Source organism: Ornithorhynchus anatinus, chromosome X1, assembly GCF_004115215.2.
Source record: "Ornithorhynchus anatinus isolate Pmale09 chromosome X1, mOrnAna1.pri.v4, whole genome shotgun sequence".
Classification (NCBI taxonomy): Eukaryota; Metazoa; Chordata; class Mammalia; order Monotremata; family Ornithorhynchidae; genus Ornithorhynchus; species Ornithorhynchus anatinus.
This window is the reverse complement of record NC_041749.1, coordinates 112,055,761-112,076,854: the sequence shown is the minus strand read 5'-3', so window position 1 is coordinate 112,076,854 and position 21,094 is coordinate 112,055,761. Positions and strand designations below refer to the sequence as shown.

At 47.9% G+C, this 21,094-nt stretch overlaps 1 protein-coding gene across 1 annotated transcript; it reads right to left on the bottom strand.

The window, feature by feature from the left end:
* Positions 1 to 1,241: 1,241 nt before the first annotated feature.
* TMEM38A (transmembrane protein 38A) lies at positions 1,242 to 18,036 on the bottom strand. Its single transcript, XM_029052261.1, has 6 exons — positions 17,870 to 18,036; positions 8,877 to 9,033; positions 7,040 to 7,224; positions 5,718 to 5,805; positions 4,458 to 4,575; positions 1,242 to 2,001 (listed from the first exon to the last, which is right to left on the bottom strand). The coding sequence occupies exons 1-6, from the start codon at positions 17,991 to 17,993 to the stop codon at positions 1,762 to 1,764; spliced, it is 912 nt and encodes a 303-aa protein (XP_028908094.1). The 5' UTR covers positions 17,994 to 18,036; the 3' UTR covers positions 1,242 to 1,761.
* Positions 18,037 to 21,094: the final 3,058 nt, after the last annotated feature.

The following is a 21,094-nucleotide window of genomic DNA, read 5'->3' as shown; positions in this document are numbered from 1 at the left end:
AGTAAGCACTCAATAAATATAGCTGATTGATTGATGGAAAGGTCCATCTTCTAGCCCCACACCCTACCCTGTCCCTGTCCTTGTCAATTGCTGTAATAAAAGTATCATCCCCTTGTAATGAGAACTTTACAGAACATTAAGTATATCTGGGATTTTCAAAGGTGATTATATTAAATAGACTTATCGACCCTAAAGTCCTCACTTAACATGGGGGAGAAAGGTTCATGGTGTAAGGTGTTTTCCCAAATTAGCTGCAAACTTTCCCGGTTCATTTAACCTAGTTATTGTGTTTTCTAGACTGAAAGCTCCTCGTGGGCAGGAAACATGTCTACTAACTCCGTTGCATTGTATTCTCCCAAATGCCTAATACGGTGCTCCGCACATGGTTAAGCACTCAATAACTACTGTTGATTGACTGATTAAATGTTGGTTTGAAAAGTCCTGGAAATTGATTCACATTTATTTCAATAAATACTAAAAATCTAGGATCTGGGTGAGGAAAGGAAGAAAGGGGGAATATTCTGTTGTTCTCCCAGCCTCTGAGTTACCCCTAACTTTCCTCCCATGGCTGTTCCCTAAAGTCACTCAGGATCCTCCGCAGTGCTCTTAGCTCTGGAAATTCCAGGGAGTTTAGGAGCTGAATGCTATCCCCATAGCCCCCCAGTGAAGCTTGGTTTGCTTTTTTGGGGTGTTTGGTTTTTTGTTCAGAAGTTCTGTTCTTCCAAGTCATTGCAAAACTGACATAGAAATTGAAGAGCCAGCTCAATCTTCCAAGAGCCAGGACTTGGCACCTTCACACAGTGATACTTCTTCTTCCGATGGTTACCCAGCATGTGAAACTCCCAAGGCAGAAGCCTCTCGCTCACAAGCTCATTCCATGAACAGCGGTGGCAACCAGAGGGGTATAGAAAGGCAACACCACAGGGTTTCACTGGAGATAGCCCAGCATGGTCGTCACGGGTCCCTTGTGCTACTTTAATCTTTTTTCCCTGATGCCTCGAGTTCCTGATACACCTCCAAAGCCCCTGTGATGCCAGCCGCATCTATCATTGAGACGGCGGTACCTTGTTCTGTTTGTTCCGATTGAGACTTCCTTCTGGCCCTGAAACGGTGCCCGTGACCTGAGCTGATGGGACACAGAGCCCCCGAGGGCCTCAGTGACTGACTACTGCCTTGAAGGTGACAACCAGAACCAATCTGTATAGTTTTGCCGGGAACGTAGTCAATGAACTGAAAGTCCCTTTTCGAAACAAGTTGACTTATTGTATTTCATTTATTTCATAGCCGACAAAATTTTCATTTAAAATATAAAGCAGTTTTCAGAGAAGAGGAGTGTAAACAGCCCCTCGAATGCCTACTTTGATCAGAGACAGTATTCCTGGAATCTCAGAGCAGCTTAAATGATTTTTTCCAGACTTTATTAAAAAGAAAAAAGAAAATCCCCAAAGCCACCACCAGAGCTCCTGGTTTGGGGCTGCTTCCTGGGACCCCTATGTTAGCATACAGTGGATTTCAATTACTAATTTATAAACCCCTGAAAATAGGGGTCTCTGGTAGTGAAATGAAGAAACTATTAACTTAGCGGTAGGCCCAAGAGGACAAAAAGAAGCAGAGACACGATAAGCCAAAATCCTGACTTCCATTTCTCCTCTGCAGTCTCAGGAGGTAACGAGTGAGATCACATAAAGTGTGGATACATTTTTCATGCAGTTTAAATGTGATTATTTCTTTTGCCCATTGGCTCGACGTAGCTGATCTTGTTTACTCTGCTTTTTTAGCTTTCCTTTTCCTTGAGCCTTCGTTCAGCTCTTCCTTAGACTTGGCAGGAGGCTGTGAAGGGTGCAGATGGGAAGGCCCTCCATGGGCATCATGGGAAGACCCATGGTTGTCATGGTGATGGTCGCCATGGCCTCCCCAGGCAGAACCAAAGAGGACTGGGCAAACGAAGCCTTCAATGGAATCGAACGGGGATGCGTGGGAGTGTGTGGCAGTCATGAACACCTGGGATACAGCAACAGAGAAAGAGATCAGTCACTGAGGGTGGTACCATCTGCACTCCTAAATCAAAGCGAGTATAGATTAAAGATGCTGAAGCCCCTTTAACTGAGGCAGTGGTATGCAGTAACCCGTAAGTGGCAACTACACTCCAGGCAGCCAAATGCATGACTGATGAAATGCAAATAAAGTCCACTTTCCACTGCCAGAATTTACCTTCATCATTCTTTTTTTTTTTAGCATTATATATACACATTGTTATGATTACAATTCCAGGCCCAGTTCATCTCATGTCCCAGGAAGGCTGGGTGGCTATTAGGCTGGAACATTACCAACAGAGCTGTTTGCACTACCAAGGTAAATTTTCAGTTCACCAGGATGCGACCCTATCCTGAAATTTGTTCGATAAAAGCAATTTGAGGGATGATTAAACCTCATCTTCTTCCGAAGCGCTTTGAAAAAATCAGGGGTGGACCAGAAATGGATTCCAACCGGCCAGAAACTCTCTTTGGCGATCCAAAGTGTATATGCTGCAGTGCAGTGCAAACTCGTGGATTTGAAATCAAAATCTGTCCTGCCTACTGAGTATGCTCAGGATGGCATATCCACCCAAACGCTTCAAGTGGCACAGAGAGAGAGAGAGCTAAGGGCAAAGAGGAAATAGGAGATCCGTAGATAAGCACTGGTTTCTTCTACCTTAACAAAGATGGCTGGAGCCAGGTGTGTAACTTCAAAATCAAGGCCCCCAAGAAGCCTAAAGAAAGGGGTTCCCCTTGCCTAATTCTTGTGCTCAGAGTGGGTAAAGATGGGGTGTCGATGAGATGTCCCGCACGTCCCAACCCTACACCTATCCCTGACTCTCTTCTCCCACCCGAACCTGTGTGACTTAGATCGGCAGCAATGTGATATGAGTGAGAATAGATGCTCCTACTCTCGATGTTGGGCTCCTCCCGCTCAGTAATAATAATAATAATAATGATTATGGTATTTGTTAAGCACTTACTATGTGCCAGGCACTGTACTAAGCGCTGTGGTGACTACAAGCAAATTGTGTTGGACACAGTACCTGTCCCATGTGGGGCTCACGGGCTCAATCCCCATTTTACAGATGCAGTAACTAAGGCCCAGACAAGTGAAGTGACTTGCCCAAGGTCACACAGCAGACAAGTGGCAGAGGCGACATTATAACCCATGACCTTCTGACTCCCAGGCCCGTGCTCTATCCACGACGCCATGCTGCTTCTCAGGGAAGCATGCTCAAGGGAAGCAGTGTGTCCTAATGGACAGAGCCCGGGCTGGGGAGTCAGAAGGACCTGGGTTCTCATCCCAGCTCCTCCACTTGGCTGCTTTGTGACCTTGGATAAGTCACTTCACATCTCTGAGTCTCAGTTACCTCATCTGCAAAATGGGGATTAAAGACTACGAGCCCCACGTGGGACAGGGACTGTGTCCAACCTGATTAGCTTGTATCTAACTCAGCGCTTAGTACGGTGCCTGGCACATAGTAAGTGCTTAGCAAATACCATTTCATTAAAAAAAAAAAAGGGCCCCTTGCCCCCTGGTGCTGCTTGGTAGTAGCTCCTGAATGAAGCTCTTCATCCTCTATTCTAGTTCTGTCCCCTCTCTCCTAATCTTACCTCCACTCAATTTAGGCCCTGACAATAGTAAAAGAAATGGATGTTGAAGTCAGCACTAGAAACATCCCTAGAAGGTGGGAATTTGTGACAGATATACCCGATAGTTACATGTGCCCGTCGCAGAGGTCTATTGGTTTGCATTTTGGAAAATAATCCTCGCCTCGTACTTGGAAGTGTAGCTACCGGCAGAGAATTGTATAGGATTTGAGAAGCAGCGTGGCCTAGCAGAAAGAGCCCAGGCCTGAGAATCAGGGGCCCTGGCTTCTATCCTGGCTCTAACACTTGCCTGCTGGGTGACCTTGGGCAAGTCACCTACCCTCTCTGGCCCTCAGTTTCCTCATCTGTTCTTCCTTCCCCTTAGATTGGGAGTCCCATTGGGACAGAGGTTGTGTCTGACCTGATTATCTTGTATCTAGCCCAGCACTTAGAACGGTGCTTGGCACATCGTAAGTGCTTGACAACTATCACAATTACTATCGTTGATTTTTAAGGCTTTCTGGCTAGTGCAAACAGCTTAATAATGATGCATTTTTAACCCGCTCCAATCAATATTCTAAAAAACTCCCATCACCGTAGCTGTAGCGTGCCCTCAAGGTCACACTATTCCATCTGACTCACCCAGATTCACTTGGGTTTCACCCAGAAGCTTTAGCTAAGGGGGCTCCTGGGCCGCAAGTGAAATGCAGATCTTCAAAGGATTAAAACTCGAAAACCAACCCAACCTTCCTGCTTGGATCATTCGAAAACAAAACCAAAAAACCAAAAAAAAAACCTTTCTCCTCGGGTCCCAAGGCTTCACGAGCAAGAGCTGCATTGTGATCTTACCTTACAAGACACCATAAATAGAGTGAAGAAGAAGATAAGGTTGGCTTTAGAAATAGGGAGCCAGTGGGTCTGCTGTAGGGTGAAGAGGACTGCTCCGTACAAGCTGGCTTTGGTGGGGCTGGAAAAGAAATAGTAGCCAGGGCTGGAGTGGAGTGCGGGCGAGCCAGCTTCAATGGAAAAGGCTATTGTACTCCCCTCTTCCCTCAGAGAAGCCCAGACCTTTCCAGCCACCTCTGTCTGCTTCTCAGGAGGAGAACAGGCCCCCTGGCAGGTGGGATGGAGCCAGTAGGAGTGAGAGGAGCCAGTTCTCCCCACCCAACCAAGGACGGCACCACGTTTCGGTCAGCCCGCTGCCACTTCAGGTGTGGGAGAGAAGGAACAAACAGACCTCAGCCGCGTAACCCCCGATGGACTTATGCAACTCAAATTCCCCGGTAAAAGGGAGGGACCTAGGAAGCGGGAGTAGGGGAGAGAGGCAGCACTGCCAGTGTTTCCCTCCAGCCTTAAGATGGTGGGAGCGGTGGGCCAGGGGCCTGGAAGTCCCTCCTCTCTACCCCCGAATTTCAGCTACTATGGCCCAAAAAGATCAATTGGGCAACAGCAGCAGGGAATAGCCTACCAGTTTTAAACTGACCAGGCCCGAAGGTGAGACTTGAGCAAGTGGTAGTTGATCCTGGCTCAGGCCCAAATGGCGTAGCCCATATCCCTTCCGGATTAAAGCCTCCTCGGGACCGCCCTGGGAGGTGTGGGATTCACATCTGGACAGCCCTTGCAGTCCGTCTGAGGTTGCCACTCTACAATCCCTCCCTTCCCTCTTCTACCTGGAAAGTCGCATCTGGCTGGGCTGGGTCAGACCAGGAAGAACAGATTTGGCCCAGCCCAGGCTGAATATAAATCGGGCCGGGTCCGGCTCCAGAACTGCAACCCCTGCAGGGTCCGAGCAACAGAAGCAGCGGCAGATATTTTTTGCTGAAACGAGTAATCTGTTTATCCTCAAGCCCCGGTTCTGATTTACAGAATATCTGAGCGAGAGGTAGTGTCACAGAGGGGCTAGCTATTTGAAGGCAGTGAGCGCTAATCCTGAGTCCACTACTGGCTCCTTCTGGTCCCTGGACAAATGAACTAACCTGTCTTCCATGAATTGAGACCAAGACTGATTTTCTCCCAAGATGGCTGGGAGGGCTAACTAATAAGATGATTGGAAAGCCCTTAGCAACATATGAAGTTCTTTAAGGAGAGCAAACAATGGGAGCTACTTACAAAGACATGTGAAGAATTTCATTAGTCTCTGGTTTCCAGACTCCACGGAGCAATTGTTCAAAGTTGGACATCAGTGCGACTCCAGACCCTGTGAAATAGTGCATCTCTGAAAATGTGGAACTGCTGCAGTACAAAAAAACCCACTAAAGCTAAGTTTCTCTTAATTGTACAGGAACCATGAAGACCTATTCGCTTTTCAAAGATCAACAGACACCCTCCCCAACTAGGAAGACGACATTCCTGCGTATCCATAGATCTTCCTCCATTTTGCCCCAAATCCAGCCAAACAAATCTACCCTCTCCCTATAAGAAACCCCACGAAGGAGCCCTTTCCAAGGAACAAAATTTTATATGGAGAGTGGTTAGAGTCAGATGGCCCCTCGACAGTTTATGGGTGTCAGTCTCCCGTTTCCAGGCAAACGAGCATCTTAAACTAATGGACAAACCTGAGCCATCTGAAGCTCTTTGGAAGTCAAAGTGTGGCTCTTGAAAGGCTTCCAGAAAACTCTATTTGCCCACTAGCTGATGGCTCCTGACCAAGTTTCAGAGCAAGCCATTACTCTAGTATAAGCACCCTCCCCACCCTTGCTTATGACTTTCAGCTCTCAAACTCCTTAAGATCATCTTCAGCAGCTCCCAGGGTCAAGATGTTTGGCCACACCTGGTTTAAGCTATGCAAGGCAGATCGCTGGCTCTCTTTTTTCAAACGTAGAGACTCCTCACTCATCTTCCCCTGGTAACCTGGTCCAGGGTTTAATTTTCCTTCCTGCAATATGTCCTTCCTTCCATTTAATTGATTTTTCTCTCTGCAATTTAAGAACGTTTCTCTTGTTCCAACATCAGGGGACATGGAGGACAACTGGAGAACCTCCTCCTCATAATTACCCTCTCTACCCACCACATGTCTGCTGTGTGACCTTGGGCAAGGCACTTAACTTCCAGGGGGCCTCAGCTCCCTCATCTGCAAGAAAAGATAATTATAAGTAAAGATAAGAGATTATCTTTGCTCCCTGCTAGGTAGATTGTGAGCCCCCTGTGGGACCTGATGATCTTGTATCCACCCCAGAGCTCAGTGCAGTGATCGGCACATAGTAAGCACTTAACAAATACCACAATTGTTCTCTATACTTGAAGATGATTATTAAGCACACCCCCTCAGGCTCAACGACTCCAATTCCTTTCATTTTTCCCTCACAGAATCTATTTTCCATGTTTCTGTCATACCGCCAGCTCTGCCGTTCAGTTAGCTAGAGTGAGGGGCGCATCAGTCCTCGACACTTTGGTAGACTTGTTTGATGGAGCCACTGTGTCTTGGCCCTTACCTTTGACCCATCCTGTAGCCACCATAATGAACCATCCATGGTGGTAGTGGTGATGAGCATGGTGAATTCCAACGGCAATCTTGCGAACCCTTACCACTTCCTTCATTGCAACAAAGACGAGTTTCACAGGGAGGAAACTGACACACTTGTAAAAGAGGTTCATGGGGCAGAAGAAAATCATATACCTGAAAGAGAGACATCCCTACTTGTTAAGAGAAATGCAGTGCACAGCTACAGAGAGAAGAAAACACGGAGTGGCATTAGGGTTGGAAATTATCCAGTTAATGTAGGAGGAATGATCTGTTTGGGCTGTCTATGTAGTCCGCATAACCAAGCAATTAATGACTTTCCTGCGACCCTTGTGTTGTGGAGAACCAGTCCAAGTCAGATAGACATGCTTTAATGAGGGGTCGGGATGGACTACGGTTACAAAAAACATGTGTTCTCCTTCGTAATTCAAGAAGGATCTCCTAATTTTCATCTGCACTGACCACTTGTCCCCAAATGCGACTAAAGTCTTTACTTGGGTTCCTGTATCGCCTCCCAGGAGAGCTAGATCTTGTGAGGAAAGGAGAGGTTGTTCAGTCAGTGCGGTTACACCATGTCTGTGGTTTTTAGGAGGCTCTTTTCAAACTCTTGGTGAGTATCAGCTCCATAAAGAACTATCAATCAATCAATCAATCAATCATTAAATCAATCAACCGAGGGTATTTATTGAGAACTTATTATGTGCAGGGAACTGTACTAAGTGCTTGGGAGAGAACAAAACAACAGAGTTGGCAGACACATCCCCTACCCATAACGAGCATCCAGTCTAGAGGGGGAGACAGGTATTAATATAAATAAGTAATTTATAATATATAATTTAAAGACCCGTACATAAGTGCTGTGGGGTTGAGGGGTGGGGTGAATACCAAATGGCCAAAGGTCACAGATCCAAGTGCACAAGTTTCCAGATAGCCGACGTTTAGCATGGAACGAGTCTCCGGTGGCCCGTGCTTCTATGTTTGGGCTTGGAGCATGTGTCTGTTCTCAGATCCCTAGGATGATAAGTCCCAGGAATGCTTAAACTCCCCCCCTGTTCAGGGAGGGAGCCAGAGTGCCGTGACCCATAGTTCCACTGAGGGGAAGGACTTCATAATGTCTGATGATGACGGTCATGATGATGATGGCAAATTTGTGCTCCGCGTTGGGCCCGCAGGAGGATTGCTCATAACCCTGGGAGAAAGTTCTCGTGAACAAAATGGATTCTGTCCTTGTCTGACTACATCCCTTCTAGCCAAAACTCTATATCGGTCAGATCAGTGGGAATTCAAAGAAAGTGCACAGTATACTTCTAAAGGCTCCATCGCTCATCTGTTGTAGGATCTTGGGCAAGTTGCTTCACTTTTCTGTGCCTCAGTTCCCTCATCTGTAAAATGGGGATTAAGACTGTGAGCCCCATGTGGAACAGGGACTATGTCTAACTTGATTACCTTGTATCTACCCCAGCTCTTAGAACAGTGCATGGCACATAGTAATCGCTTAACGAATACCATAAAAACAAAACAGGGCAATCGATTTTCGTTATAAGCATGTAACCAAGATAGTCTGTTCACATGCTTTGCTCCCCAAATAGATACTTTGAGCCTTTAGACCGCAAGCTTGCTGTGGGCAGGGAATGTGTCTACTAACTGTTATACTGTAAGAGCTTAGGAAAGGGCTCTGCCCCCCATAAGCGCTCAGTAGGTATCATCAATTGGCTGACTGACACGCAAGTCGAGTATGCGGACATAGGAACACCTTTAACTGCAATTGATTATTCTTTTCTGGTAACAGTGCAACGTGGAAGACTTACCAGACTGCTGAGGCCAAGAGCACGCTAGAGTTATTGCTGAAGTAGTCGATGGGAGCTTCACCAAGTAGAAGATCGGCCAGTATATAGCTCCCAAAGCAGTAGAGCATGGCACAGAGCCAGGAAGCCATGGGGCTCCGGCGGGACAGCTCCACAGCTCCTGCAAAGGATCATCATGGTGAACATCTTTGTTCTCTGACGTTAGGCATCTTTCCCGCCTTTTTTCGGACCACGCCTGGAGAGACCGCCTTTGTCCGTATGAAGCCAGATAAAGGCAAAGCAAATAGCCAGCTCACTTACTGACATGGTTATTTTTTAAAAAGGGTGTCCTGGTGGATAGAGCCCGGGCCTGGGAGTCAGAAAGACCTGGGTTCTCACCCCGGCTCTGCCACCTGTCTGCTGTGTCACCTTGGGCAGGTCACTTCACTTCTCCGGGCCGCAGTTACCTCATCTGTAAAATGGGAATTAAGGCTGTGAGCCCCACATGGGACACGGATTGTCTCCAACCTGATTCACTTGAACCTACCATTGTGCTTAGTACAGGGCCTGGCACATAGTAAGTGCTTAACAAATACCATTAAAAATAAATAAGTAAAATAAAGGATTGCTCCGCTATTAGGTACAGAACTACGAGGATCTGGTTTAACAAGTAGTTTCGCATCTACTAGCCTCTGTTATGGAGTAAGGTTGATAATACAGCATATTATTTGTACGCAATGAGAGAATACGATTCTGACCCACTGGGAAACTCTTCCAAAATCCCAGGTCACTAGCGTTATCAAAAACCTTCGAGACAGTCATAGATTATATGCTGACAACTATGCTCTTGAAGCACATACACAGAAAGACACGCAGCATGGCCTAGTGGATAGAGCCTGGATCTGGGAGTCAGAAGGACCTGGGTTCTAATCCCAGCTCTGCCACTTGGCCGCTGTGTGACCTTGGGTAAGTCACTTCAGGTCTCTGTGCCTCAGTTACCTCATCTGTAATTTGGGGATTAGGACCGTGAGCTCCATGTGGGACAGAAACTAGGCCCAACCTGACTAGCTTACATCTAGCCCAGCGCTTAGTACAGTGCCAGGCACATAGTAAGCGCTTAACAAACACCATTAAAAAAAAATGATTCCAAACTTCTCTGTCATCTGGATGGTGTGAGCGGCAAAGACCACAGCAGCTACCAATCCCCAATTTGCAGATGAGGTAACCGAGGCCCAGAGAAGTGAAGTGACTTGCCCAAGGTCACACAGCGGACAAGTGGCAGAGCCGGGATCAGAATATTCATCCTTTGAGGAGGCCAGAATTGCCCCGACCCTGAGGCTTCGCCACTGTACTGCGATCACTTTGGCCGTAGATGGGTCCTGCTCCTAAAAACCCTTCATGTGCACTTCGCAACATGCTGCACCTCTGCCTGTCTACTTGCGCTCTGCCCTCTGTACGTCAGCAGGAATATGCCTGGCAGAACGGAGACCATGCAAGTTCGGGGAAGGGGGAGAGGGTGCAAGGGTGCAAAAACCACTAATGCCACAGTCCACTTCCTCTGTGCAAGACACTTCAGGGCTGAGGCTTAGCTGTCAACTCCGCCATGAGATTCCATCGACAGCTTACAGGAGTCCACTGGAGCAGTCTGTGTCGGGGCTGCCCTCCTTGAGCTGAGGCTTTTCAATCAATCGATGGATCAATCAATCGTATTTACTGAGCACTTACTCTGTGCAGAGCACTGTCTTGTCTTACGCTGTCGAGTCATCTCCGACCCATAGCGACTCCATGGACACATCTTTCCCAGAACTCCCCATCTGTACTAAGTGCTTATTTATATTAATGTCTGTCTCCCCTCTAGACTGCCAGCTCGTCGTGGCAGGGAACGTGTCTGTTTATTGTTATATTGTACAAGCGCTCAGTACAGTGCTCTGCACATAGGAAGCGCTCAATAAAATACGACTGACTGACCGACCGACCGAGGGTACAATACAACAAGTTAGCAGACACGTTCCCTGCCCACAACCAGCAGAATTCCAAGAGGCAGACTCAAAAACAGACGGGCCTTGTGTGGGGCACACGGAGAGAAGCGCACTGACAGTAAACGTCATCTTGGAAGACGTAGAATGGATTAATATTCTGATCCCGGCTCTGCCGCTTGTCCGCTGTGTGACCTTGGGCAAGTCACTTCACTTCTCTGGGCCTCAGTTACCTCATCTGCAAATTGGGGATTCAGACGGTGAGCACCATGTGGGACATGGACTGTGCCCAACCTAACTTGTGTCTGCTCCGGCATTTAAGTACAGTGCCTGGTACCTAGTAAGGGCTTAACAAACACCATTTAAAAAAAATATTCAGTAACACAAAGATTTCATCTCTAGGCAGGTTTGGGTTATTCTGCAAGACTGAGGGGAAAATGATTACAGTGCATAAACTTGAAATTCTGCTTTCTAGATTAAAAAGGATAAACTCTGAGACAGAGAAAGGTGAAAACTTGTGGCCATTTGGTGCTGTGGGAGATTACTCTGGGCTCCTCAAGTTGCAGGCAACTGGAATTTCTTCCTTTTAGGGTGGTTCAACTGTATCTTTCATATCCATTCATGCCTTTGGCCCTATATGTTCAGGCAATCCTTGGACTTCACAACATAACTGGGTCCTCAAAACTGTGTCAAGTTATTTTTCCACAGTGGGGGATGAGTTCTTGAACCATCCTGTTTTCACCAAAATTACCAAGAATTGTGCACTCAATTATGGAAGAGTAATTCAGCAATATGGCTTAATGGAAAGAGCCCTGGCGTGGAAGTCAGAGGACCTGGGTTCTAATCCCGGCTCCATCACTTGCCTGCTGCATAACCTTGGGCAAGTCACTTCACTGCTCTGTGCCTCAGTTTCTTCCTCTGTAAAATGGAATTAATACCCATTCTCCCTCCCCTTTCGACTGTGAGCCCCATGCTCTGCACATAGTAAGTGCTTAACAAATACCAATATTATTATTCCCCCGGCTTCTCCTGCTCCACCCCCTCCACCCTCATTAAATTTTCCCCCACTTTCTCTCCCCATCGTAGTCTTTCAAATAGTTTTCCCATTTCCCCAAAGCCTCGTGCTGTCAATGTCCCCAGAGGCTAATGACGTAAAGTCAAAGCTGATGTGCTGTAAAATGAAATAGAGTGTAAATTTATAAATGTTAAGTGCCATTCATAGTAACTCAAAACGTCTTAGTTTGAGGACTGCCTGCAATATTCCTCTAAATGGTAGTCTGTGAAAAGAGTTTATTTTTTCAGGCATCGGATATAAGTAGACAAGGATTTCTTTCAAAAGGGTACCCAAGCCTGTACCACATGCCATGTGAGTGCAACCTCACCCCCAATTTTACACAGCATATGTAGTGTGCTTTAAGAATGTCCATCTGTGAAAAAGATTATGTTTTGGTCAAATTTTTTCAGGTATCCCGTAAAAGTTGAGCTTTATGACTTTTTTTTCCAAAGTATCCCTTCATCTGTCCCCATAAGCAGCTACATTTCCCAAATAACGAACACTTAACACCGACCGTTTTACCTAAACTCTTTTCATGTTGATACATAACATTCTGACGTGCAAGCACTCAGACCATTCGGAGGCCACAGTCTGCTCATAACGACAGCATTTTCTAGCGAAAAAGTCCCTTCAATTTTTTTTTTTAGGGTTTTTGTTAAGCACTTATTTTGTGCCAGGCCCAGAACCAAGCACTGGGGTAGATACAAGATAATCGGGTTGGACACAGCTCATGTCCCACGTGGGGCTCACAGTCTTAATCCCCATTTTACAGATGAGGTAACTGAGGCCCAGAGAAGTGAAGTGACCTGCCCAAGGTCACGCAGCAGCCAAGTGGCAGAGCCGGGATTAGAACCCAGGTCCTTCTGACTCCCAGGCCCACGCTCTATCCAGTAGGCCACACTGCTTTTTCATTTCCAGGTTGTGGAAGACTTCAGGATCAAGAACCCATAAAAAGGCACTGGTTATAACGATGGTGGGTTTTGCATATGTGTGTGTGTGTTTATGGTATTTGTTAAACGCTCACTATGTGCCAGGCACTGAACTAGGAGCCGGAACAGGTCCAGTATACGTAGATTGGACACGGTCCCTGTCCCACAGGGGGCTCACAGTCTAAGCAGGAGGGAGAATGGGTATCGAACCCCCATTTTACAGTCGAAGTAACTGAGGCACAGAGAAGTGAAGTGACTTGCCCACGGTCACACAACAGAAAAGTGGCATAGCAGAGATTAGAACCCAGGCCCTCGGAGTCTGTGGTGTGCCGTGCCACCGGTACTCTCTCAATCTCTGCCAGCCACGTTCCCGCTGAGGCCCGGAATGCAACAGGCCAGTAGGCGGACGGAGGCACAGCACATTGCAAAGTGGCTGGAAGAACTTTCTGATTCTGTTGGGTTACAGTCTGCATGGGATAGTTCATGCACACGGAATCCTCTCATTTCCCTATCAGTGGAAGAGACTGGCCTACTCTGGAGATTGGGGAAAAGATACTGAGGTTTCATGAAGGACCACCACAAGACTAAAAAGGTCTGGCTTCCTTCCCTCCCTCTGAGGCTTACAACAAAGGTTGGGCTCGCCCTCAAACCAATAAAACCACTGGGTTTGGAAAAAAGGAAATTGATGCAAGATTTCTATCCTGGGGTTCATTGATTTGAAATAAGGAAACTGTAGCTACATAGCCATCTGTCCAAGAGTTTCCCCTTCTCCAATTCATTAAACTGGAACCAGAATTTAACCCTGTCTGAGAAAGGAAACAAGCCCCTGTCCTCCAGATACTTATTGGAAAATCATTTTACATAACGCGGGAAGCAGTAAGTGTTCCCTCTTCCTCCTCCAATCTCTGTCGTTAACCTTTATCGAGTTACAGGGACATCAAAGACTTAAGTGTCTTCAGATCCAATATCCCTCCTTCTTTGAAAACAGAAAACGCCCTAGCCGTAAGGTGAAAATGTGATCGCAACTTTGTGAGCCTGAGCTGCCTTCCGCTGCATGTGATTTAATAAAAAAAAATTAAACATAAGCCAAGAGTTAATTCCTGGGAGCAGCTGTGGCTCGCTATCGGTGCTGGAAGGGATGATGAGCCCCTAGTTTTTGAAATGGATACCTCTACCGTGGTCTAAAAATAAAACCTATGGGGATTCCATTCTTTCTAGTGCCTTAGCTTTGCCCTCTACGTCAATCTGTTGAGATTTTTGAAGTTTTCTAGAAGAGGAGAGGTTATAAAACCCTCGTTTTTCTTGTGCGATCCTATCCCATGCGAAGTGAAGCATGATGAGGTCTATAAAGTACTGAAGGATCTTCTAACTCTCATCTACCCTGACCACTTATCCCCAAGTGCAGCTGAATCACCGTCTTTAATTGTGTTTCTGTATTTTGTGAGGGAAAGGAGAGGTTGTTCAATCACTGCAGTTGAACCAAGCCTGTGGCTTTTAGGGGGCTCTTCTCAAGCTCTTTGGTGAGTCACAGCTCCTCAAAGGACAAGTCTCAAGACAGCTGAGGTTTGCCCTGAAACAAGCATGATGAAGGCTATAAAACACTGATTTTATCTACTGGAGATAAAGATTATGAAAATATCTACAATTACTCAAACCTCCATTTGGGAAAACCTAAAACATCCCTCTCCAGGATCAGTGACTGATGTGCAAGGCACTGGCTGTGTTGTTGAATTCTCCCAGACTCCGAAGGGTATGTCGATCAATCTATCAACTGAATGTATTGAGCACTTTCTGTGTGCAAAGCACTGTACTAAGCGTTTGGGGGAGTGCAATGTAACAGAGTTGGTAGATCTGTTCAAGGCTGTGAAGTTGCCTGGGGCAAAGGCACTGTAAACTAGAATGTGGTGTAATTTGAGTGTGTTGACAATACCTTTTGTCCAAGCTGTCCAACAGAGGCAAGAGCACTCTTCAAAATATGGGCAAATCAAAATCAATTATACCAAGCAAAACAGTCTCTTTCTGAAAAGACGTGTCCCTTGAGGCAACACTGCGGGGGATTGGTATTAAAAGGAGATGGTGTCGGAGTAAAGAAAGAAGAGTCATGGCTCGACTTCAAATCCTTACCACAAAAGCAGCCACTTGGTGATATCCAGAGTAGTCTTTCCTTAGGCCAGGCCGTGATTATTATTACGACGACTCTGGTTAAGTGCTTTCTATGTGCCAAACACTGTACTGAGTGCTGGGGTGCAGATTGGATACAAGTCCCTGTCCCACACGTGGCTCAGTCTAAGTAAGAGGGAGTAGGATTTAATCTCCGTTTCACAGACGAGGGAACGGAGGCATAGAAAAGTGTAGCGCCTTGCCCAAGGTCACACAGTAGATGAGCGGCAGAGCCAGGATTAGAAGCCAGGTCCTCTGACTCCTAAGCCTGTGCTCTTTCCACTAGGCCACGCTGCTTCCCTGATTTCCCATGTTCAAAGAAATCTAAACCAACTTAAACCCCCAAATGTTGTAACACACTTCAGGTGTTCAGCCTTGACCACCATTTTGGATGCTTTCTCCAGCCAACAAAGACTGGCAAGTAGGTCTGTAAATTCCTGGCAAAGGCTTTTAACCAAAGTAGTGCAAAATCTGAAGGTCTTAGGGAAAATGCTTACCTATATTCACTCATTCAGTCATATTAATTGAGTGCTTACTGTGTGCAGAGCACTGTACCAAGTGCTTGGAAGGTACAGTTCGGCCACAAGTAGAGACAATCCCTACCCAACAACAGGCTCACAGTCTAGAAGGTAGGGGAATTTGTTTAATGGGTAATGACTCTATTAACATAGTCAGGGGTTCTTCTGAGGGACCTTAGGGTTCCTGGACTTCTGGTGACTTAATGTAGATTACCTGTTGAGTACTTTGAATTAGAAAAAACAATCATGGCAAATACCACCTTCCCGCTTTCATGATAGGCCCCATTATTAAGGGCTCTAATATCTCCATTTTGTTTGGGATTTCTTTTGTGAATGTTTAAAGAGATTTTGAAGAAGCAGCGTGGCTCAGTGGAAAGAGCACGGGCTTTGGAGTCAGGGCTCATGAGTTCGAATCCCAGCTCTGCCACTTGTCGGCTGTGTGACTGTGGGCAAGTCACTTAACTTCTCTGTGCCTCAGTTCCCTCATCTGTAAAATGGGGATTAAGACTGTGAGCCCCACATGGGACAACCTGATTCCCCTGTGTCTACCCCAGCGCTTAGAACAGTGCTCGGCACATAGTAAGCGCTTAATAAATACCAACATTATTATTTTGAAATCAGACCATCTTGGACTATTGACTTCTGGAATCAGTTTACTTTAATAACCAAATGGAAGATCTTGAAAAGCTCCAGGCAACTTTTCTGAGCACTCACTGTTCCATAAAGATTACAAAATACTTGTCAAATGTACAAGGACATGAATTCAATGAGCCTTGAGAGGAAGTAGGATTGAATATGAACAGTGTGCTCTAGTTTCTTTCTCTGCTCTTGATGAGTGCTTTTTAAGCCCATGCTGGTCTATGGGAATTATTATGAGTGTTACTTTATTAAGCAGTTTTCTGATATAATTGGGCTCTGGAGATAGAAACAGCTGTCCTTCGTATAAAGGAGAAATGCCTGTTAAGAAGTAATACTGTACTGTCTTTAGTTGGTTTTGAATTGCGTTTAGCCTTTCCCAAAGACGTAACATTCAAGAAGTGGCCAGTTCTCGGGCGGGTTGTGGCGTTTCGGCTCCGCCGCTTGTCCGCTGTGTGATTTTGGGCCAGTCACTCAACTTCTCTGCGCCTCAGTTCCCTCATCGGTAAACTGGGGATTCAAGACCCATTCTCCCTTCTACTTACTCTGTGAGCCCCAAGTGGGACCTGATGATCTTGCATCTACCCCAGCCTTTAGTACAACGCTCAGTACAGTGCTCTGCACGTAGTAAGTGCTCAATAAGTACCGTCGACTGGTTGACTGATTGGGCAGATTGGGGCTACGCTAGCATTTTAGATCCTGGGTGAATTCGGGCACGTCAAACTGCCCTTTTTTCGACCGTCCGGGTCCTTAATTCCCAGGTCTTCCTTTCTACTTTGAAAGCGGAAATCCACCGTTCCTTAAAGCTCAAGGGGACGGGGGACCATGAACTCCTTTGGAAACGGGAGATAAAACGCCCGGGACGACACCCGTTCCCTACAACGGGACCGACGATTTTGTAAAGCGGGTGCTGCTGCTCAGAAACGGCTCTCCCGGCCTTCGGGGAAAGCGTCTCCCTCCCTAGCTGTTATCAGAATCGGATCCCAGACCACCCAACGCCTTCTCTTCCCTTGGAAATCGAGGCTCTTCCACAGTACCCTGAGCGGAATTGAGAACGGACGAGGGCTGTCTGAATCCTGCTGGGCCTTCACTGCCATGTGGCCTCGGGCAACCTGTTAGTGTCTCCAGTTCCCTCGTCTGAAAATGGAAAGTATTATATGGGGGAGAGGAAGAGGAGGGGAGGGGAAGCGTGTGCGGTGTGTGTTGGGGGGACGGGGGTGGGGGAAAGAGGAGAGAGAGCCATCCCCCACCTTCGAAATCCACCGAGCTGGCGAATTCAACAGCCAAGGAACTGCCTCCCATGGAGGAGAGAGTCCCCGACAGCCATGAGCCCTCGGCTAAGAGCTCCGGGGAGCTAAGAGCTCAGCTGGCACGGCCGAGGGTTGCGGTACGTGGGGGCTCCGGGGCGGGTGGGGATCGCGGTGTCTCCTTACCGAAACCGATCTCTCTTCCCCACTCCGCGGCTCCCTCGGCCCGAAGCCTTATATAGACATCGCAGCCGGAGCTTCACCTCGCCAAGGGCATGCGAAGGCTGGGGGCGGGCGGGGATGCTGGGGCAGACGGGGCGGCGATGGCCGCCTGGAAGGGCACCCCCCCGCCTTATGGTGGCCCCCGGATTGGGCGAGTGTCGTCGTCGTGTGTGTCGTCCCCCCACACACTCACACACCAGAAGACCACCCCGGCTCTTCTCCGACTAGCAGAAGCGCCCCCCGCTCCCACCTCCACTCCCCATCTCCAAACCGACCTGGCTCATACTTGAGGTACAGGATGGAGACGATGAAGTAGCTCAGGTCGAAGACGGGGAAGAGAGGAACCCGCGAGAAGTGCAGAGCCAGGTCGCCGAGGCTCAGAGCCGAGAGCAGCTCCATGGCCGCCGCCGCCGCCGGCCGCGCCCCCCGCCGCCCCCGGGAAGAGTCCCGCGCCGCCGGCGGCCAAGCGAATGGAGCCCCAGACCCCACCCCCGGGGGCCTCGCCCGCCACTGGCCCCGGCCCCCGCCAGGCACCGCCCTCCCGCCCGCCCCCGTCGCTCCCCGGCTCGGATGCCGCAGCCCCGACGCGCCCTGGCCTCTCCCCCGCCATCGGCTTGAAGGAAACGTTTCTCTCCATCAGCATTTATTCATCGATTAATCGAAGCAATGATAACGATCAATAAAATAAAAGTAAAATCCTGGTATTTTAAGGATGTGCCAAGCACCGTTCTAAGCGCCGCCCCCGACTCCCTGGCCTCTCCCCCGCCATCGGCTTGAAGGAAACGTTTCTCTCCATCAGCATTTATTCATCGATTGATCGAAGCAATGATAACGATCAATAAAATAAAAGTAAAATCCTGGTATTTTAAGGATGTGCCAAGCACCGTTCTAAGCGCTGGGGGAGATACAAGGTCATCAGGTTGTCCCCCGTGGGGCTCACAGTCTTCATCCCCATTTTACGGATGAGGGAACTGAGGCCCAGAGAAGTTAAGGGATTTGCCCACGGTCACACAGCTGACGAGTGGTGGAGTCGGGATTAGAACCCACGACCTCTGACTCCCAAGCCCGGGCTCTTTCCGCTAAGCCACGCTGCTTCTCTATAATAATATAGATCATAATAATGATAATATATGTAATAATAGTAATACATATCATTATAGTGATAATGATGGCGTTTAAGCGCTTACTATGCGCCGAGCACTGTTCTAAGCGCTGGGGGAGATACAGGGTAATCAGATTGTCCCGCATAGGGCTCACGCTTTTTAATCCCCATTTTTCCAGAGGAGGTAACTGAGGCCCGGAGAAGTGAAGTGACCTGCCCGAGGTCACGCAGCAGACAAGCGGAGGAGCCTGGATTAGAACCCACGACCTCTGACTCCCGAGCCCAGGCTCTTGCCACTAAGCCACGCTGCTTCTCTAAGTACATTAATGGTGTCTCCCCCTCTAGACTGAGGTCGTGGTGAGCGGGGGATGTGTCTCTTTCTTCTTATATTGGACTCTCCCAAGCGCTTAGTACAGGGCTTTGCACCCAGTAAGCACTCAATAAATACGATTGAATGTACTGAGCGCTTACTGTGCAGAGCACTCTACTAAGCACCTCAGAGACTACAACAATGGTACAGGGAATGTCACTGTTTATTGTCCCACTGTACTTTCCCAAGCGCTTAGTACAGTGCTCTGCACCCAATAAACGCTCAATAAAGACGACTGAATGGATGGATGGATGGATGGATTGATGGATGGATGGATGGATGGATGGATGGATGGATGGATGGATGGGTGGTACAGTGGTAGACCTGCTTCCCGCTCTCCTCTTCTTTCTCCTCTCTGCCCCCACTATGGCATGGTTTTCATCTTGAATTGAAACGTTTATATACAGCCGCCATCCCCGTGTGAATTAAAAACGGTAGTATTTGTTAAGCACGTACTGTGTGCTAAGCACTGGGGTAGAACCAAGAGCATCACAGTGGACAGAGTCCCTGTCCCGCAAGGAGCTCCCAGTCCAAGGGGGAGGAAGAACAGAAATTTATTTTGCAGATGAGGGGATCGAGGCGCTGGGGTGGTTACAAGGTAATTGGGTTGGATGCAATCCTTGGTTCCACGCAGGGTTCTCGTTAAGCGCTTACTATGTGCCAGGCACTGTGCTAAACGCTGGGGTGGTTACAAGGTAATTGGGTTGGACGCAGCCCTGGTCCCACCCAGGGTTCTCGTTAAGCACTTACTATGTGCCAGGCACTATGCTAAGCGCTGAGGTAGACACAAGGTAATTGGGTTGGACGCAGTCCCGGATCCCACCTGGGGATTCCAGGCTTAATCCCCATTTTACAGATGAGGTCGCCGAGGCACAGAGTAGTTAAGTGACTTGCCCAGGGGCACCCAGCAGGCAAGCGCTTAGTACAGTGCTCTGCACACAGTAAATGAGATTGAATGAATGACAGTGGCGGAGGCAGAATAAGAACCCAGGTCTCCTGACTCTGCGGATTTATTGTAATGCTGTTGGAAGTTTATACATTGATACTAATAAGAATGATGGTATTTGTTAAGCACTTACTATGCGCTGTGGGGATACATGGTAATCAGATTGTCCCACATGGGGCTCACGGTCTTAATGCCCATTTTCCAGATGGAGGTAACTGAAGCACAGAGAAATGAAGTGACTTGCCCAAAGCCACACAGCTGACAAGTGGAGGAGGCGGGATTAGAACTCACGACCTCTGACTCCCAAGATGAGCTCCTTATCTTCCCTCCCAAACCCTGTCCTCTCCCTGACTTCCCCCGCCACTGTGGACAGTACGACCATCCTTCCCATCTCACAGGCCGGCAACCTCAGTGTCATCCTTGCCTCAACTCTCTCATTCACCCCACACATCCAATCCGACACCAACGCCTGCCGGTGTCACCTTCCCAATGTCGCCAAGATCCGCCCTTTCCTCTCCATCCAAACGGCTATCGTTCTGGTACAAGCTCTCATAATATCCAGACTAGATTATTGTGTCAGCCTCCTCTCTGATCTCCCTTCCTCCTGTCTCTCCTCACTCCAGTCTATTATTTTCATTCATTCATTCATTCAATAGTATTTATTGAGCGCTTACTATGTGCAGAGCACTGTACTAAGCGCTTGGGATGAACAAGTCGGCAACAGATAGAGACAGTCCCTGCCGTCTGACGGGCTTACAGTCTAATCGGGGGAGACGGACAGACAAGAACAATGGCAATAAATAGAGTCGGGGGAAGAACATCTCGTAAAAACAATGGCAACTAAATAGAATCAAGGCGATGTACAATTCATTAACAAAATAAATAGGGTAACGAAAATACATACAGTTCAGCGGACGAGTACAGTGCTGTGGGGATGGGAAGGGAGAGGTGGAGGAGCAGAGGGAAAAGGGGAAAAAGAGGGTTTAGCTGTGGAGAGGTAAAAGGGGGATGGCAGAGGGAGTAGAGGGAGAAGAGGAGCTCAGTCTGGGAAGGCCTCTTGGAGGAGGTGAGTTTTAAGTAGG

Bases quoted from the DNA above. Each gene is read 5' to 3' on its own strand.
- TMEM38A (XM_029052261.1), bottom strand. From the start codon at position 17,993: ATGGAGCTGCTCTCGGCTCTGAGCCTCGGCGACCTGGCTCTGCACTTC. The intron at 7,225-8,876 runs GTAAGTCTTCCA...TCTCTCTTTCAG, and splicing joins CTCTTGGCCTCAGCAGTCTG to GTATATGATTTTCTTCTGCC. The intron at 2,002-4,457 runs GTAAGATCACAA...GCTGTATCCCAG, and splicing joins TATTTATGGTGTCTTGTAAG to GTGTTCATGACTGCCACACA.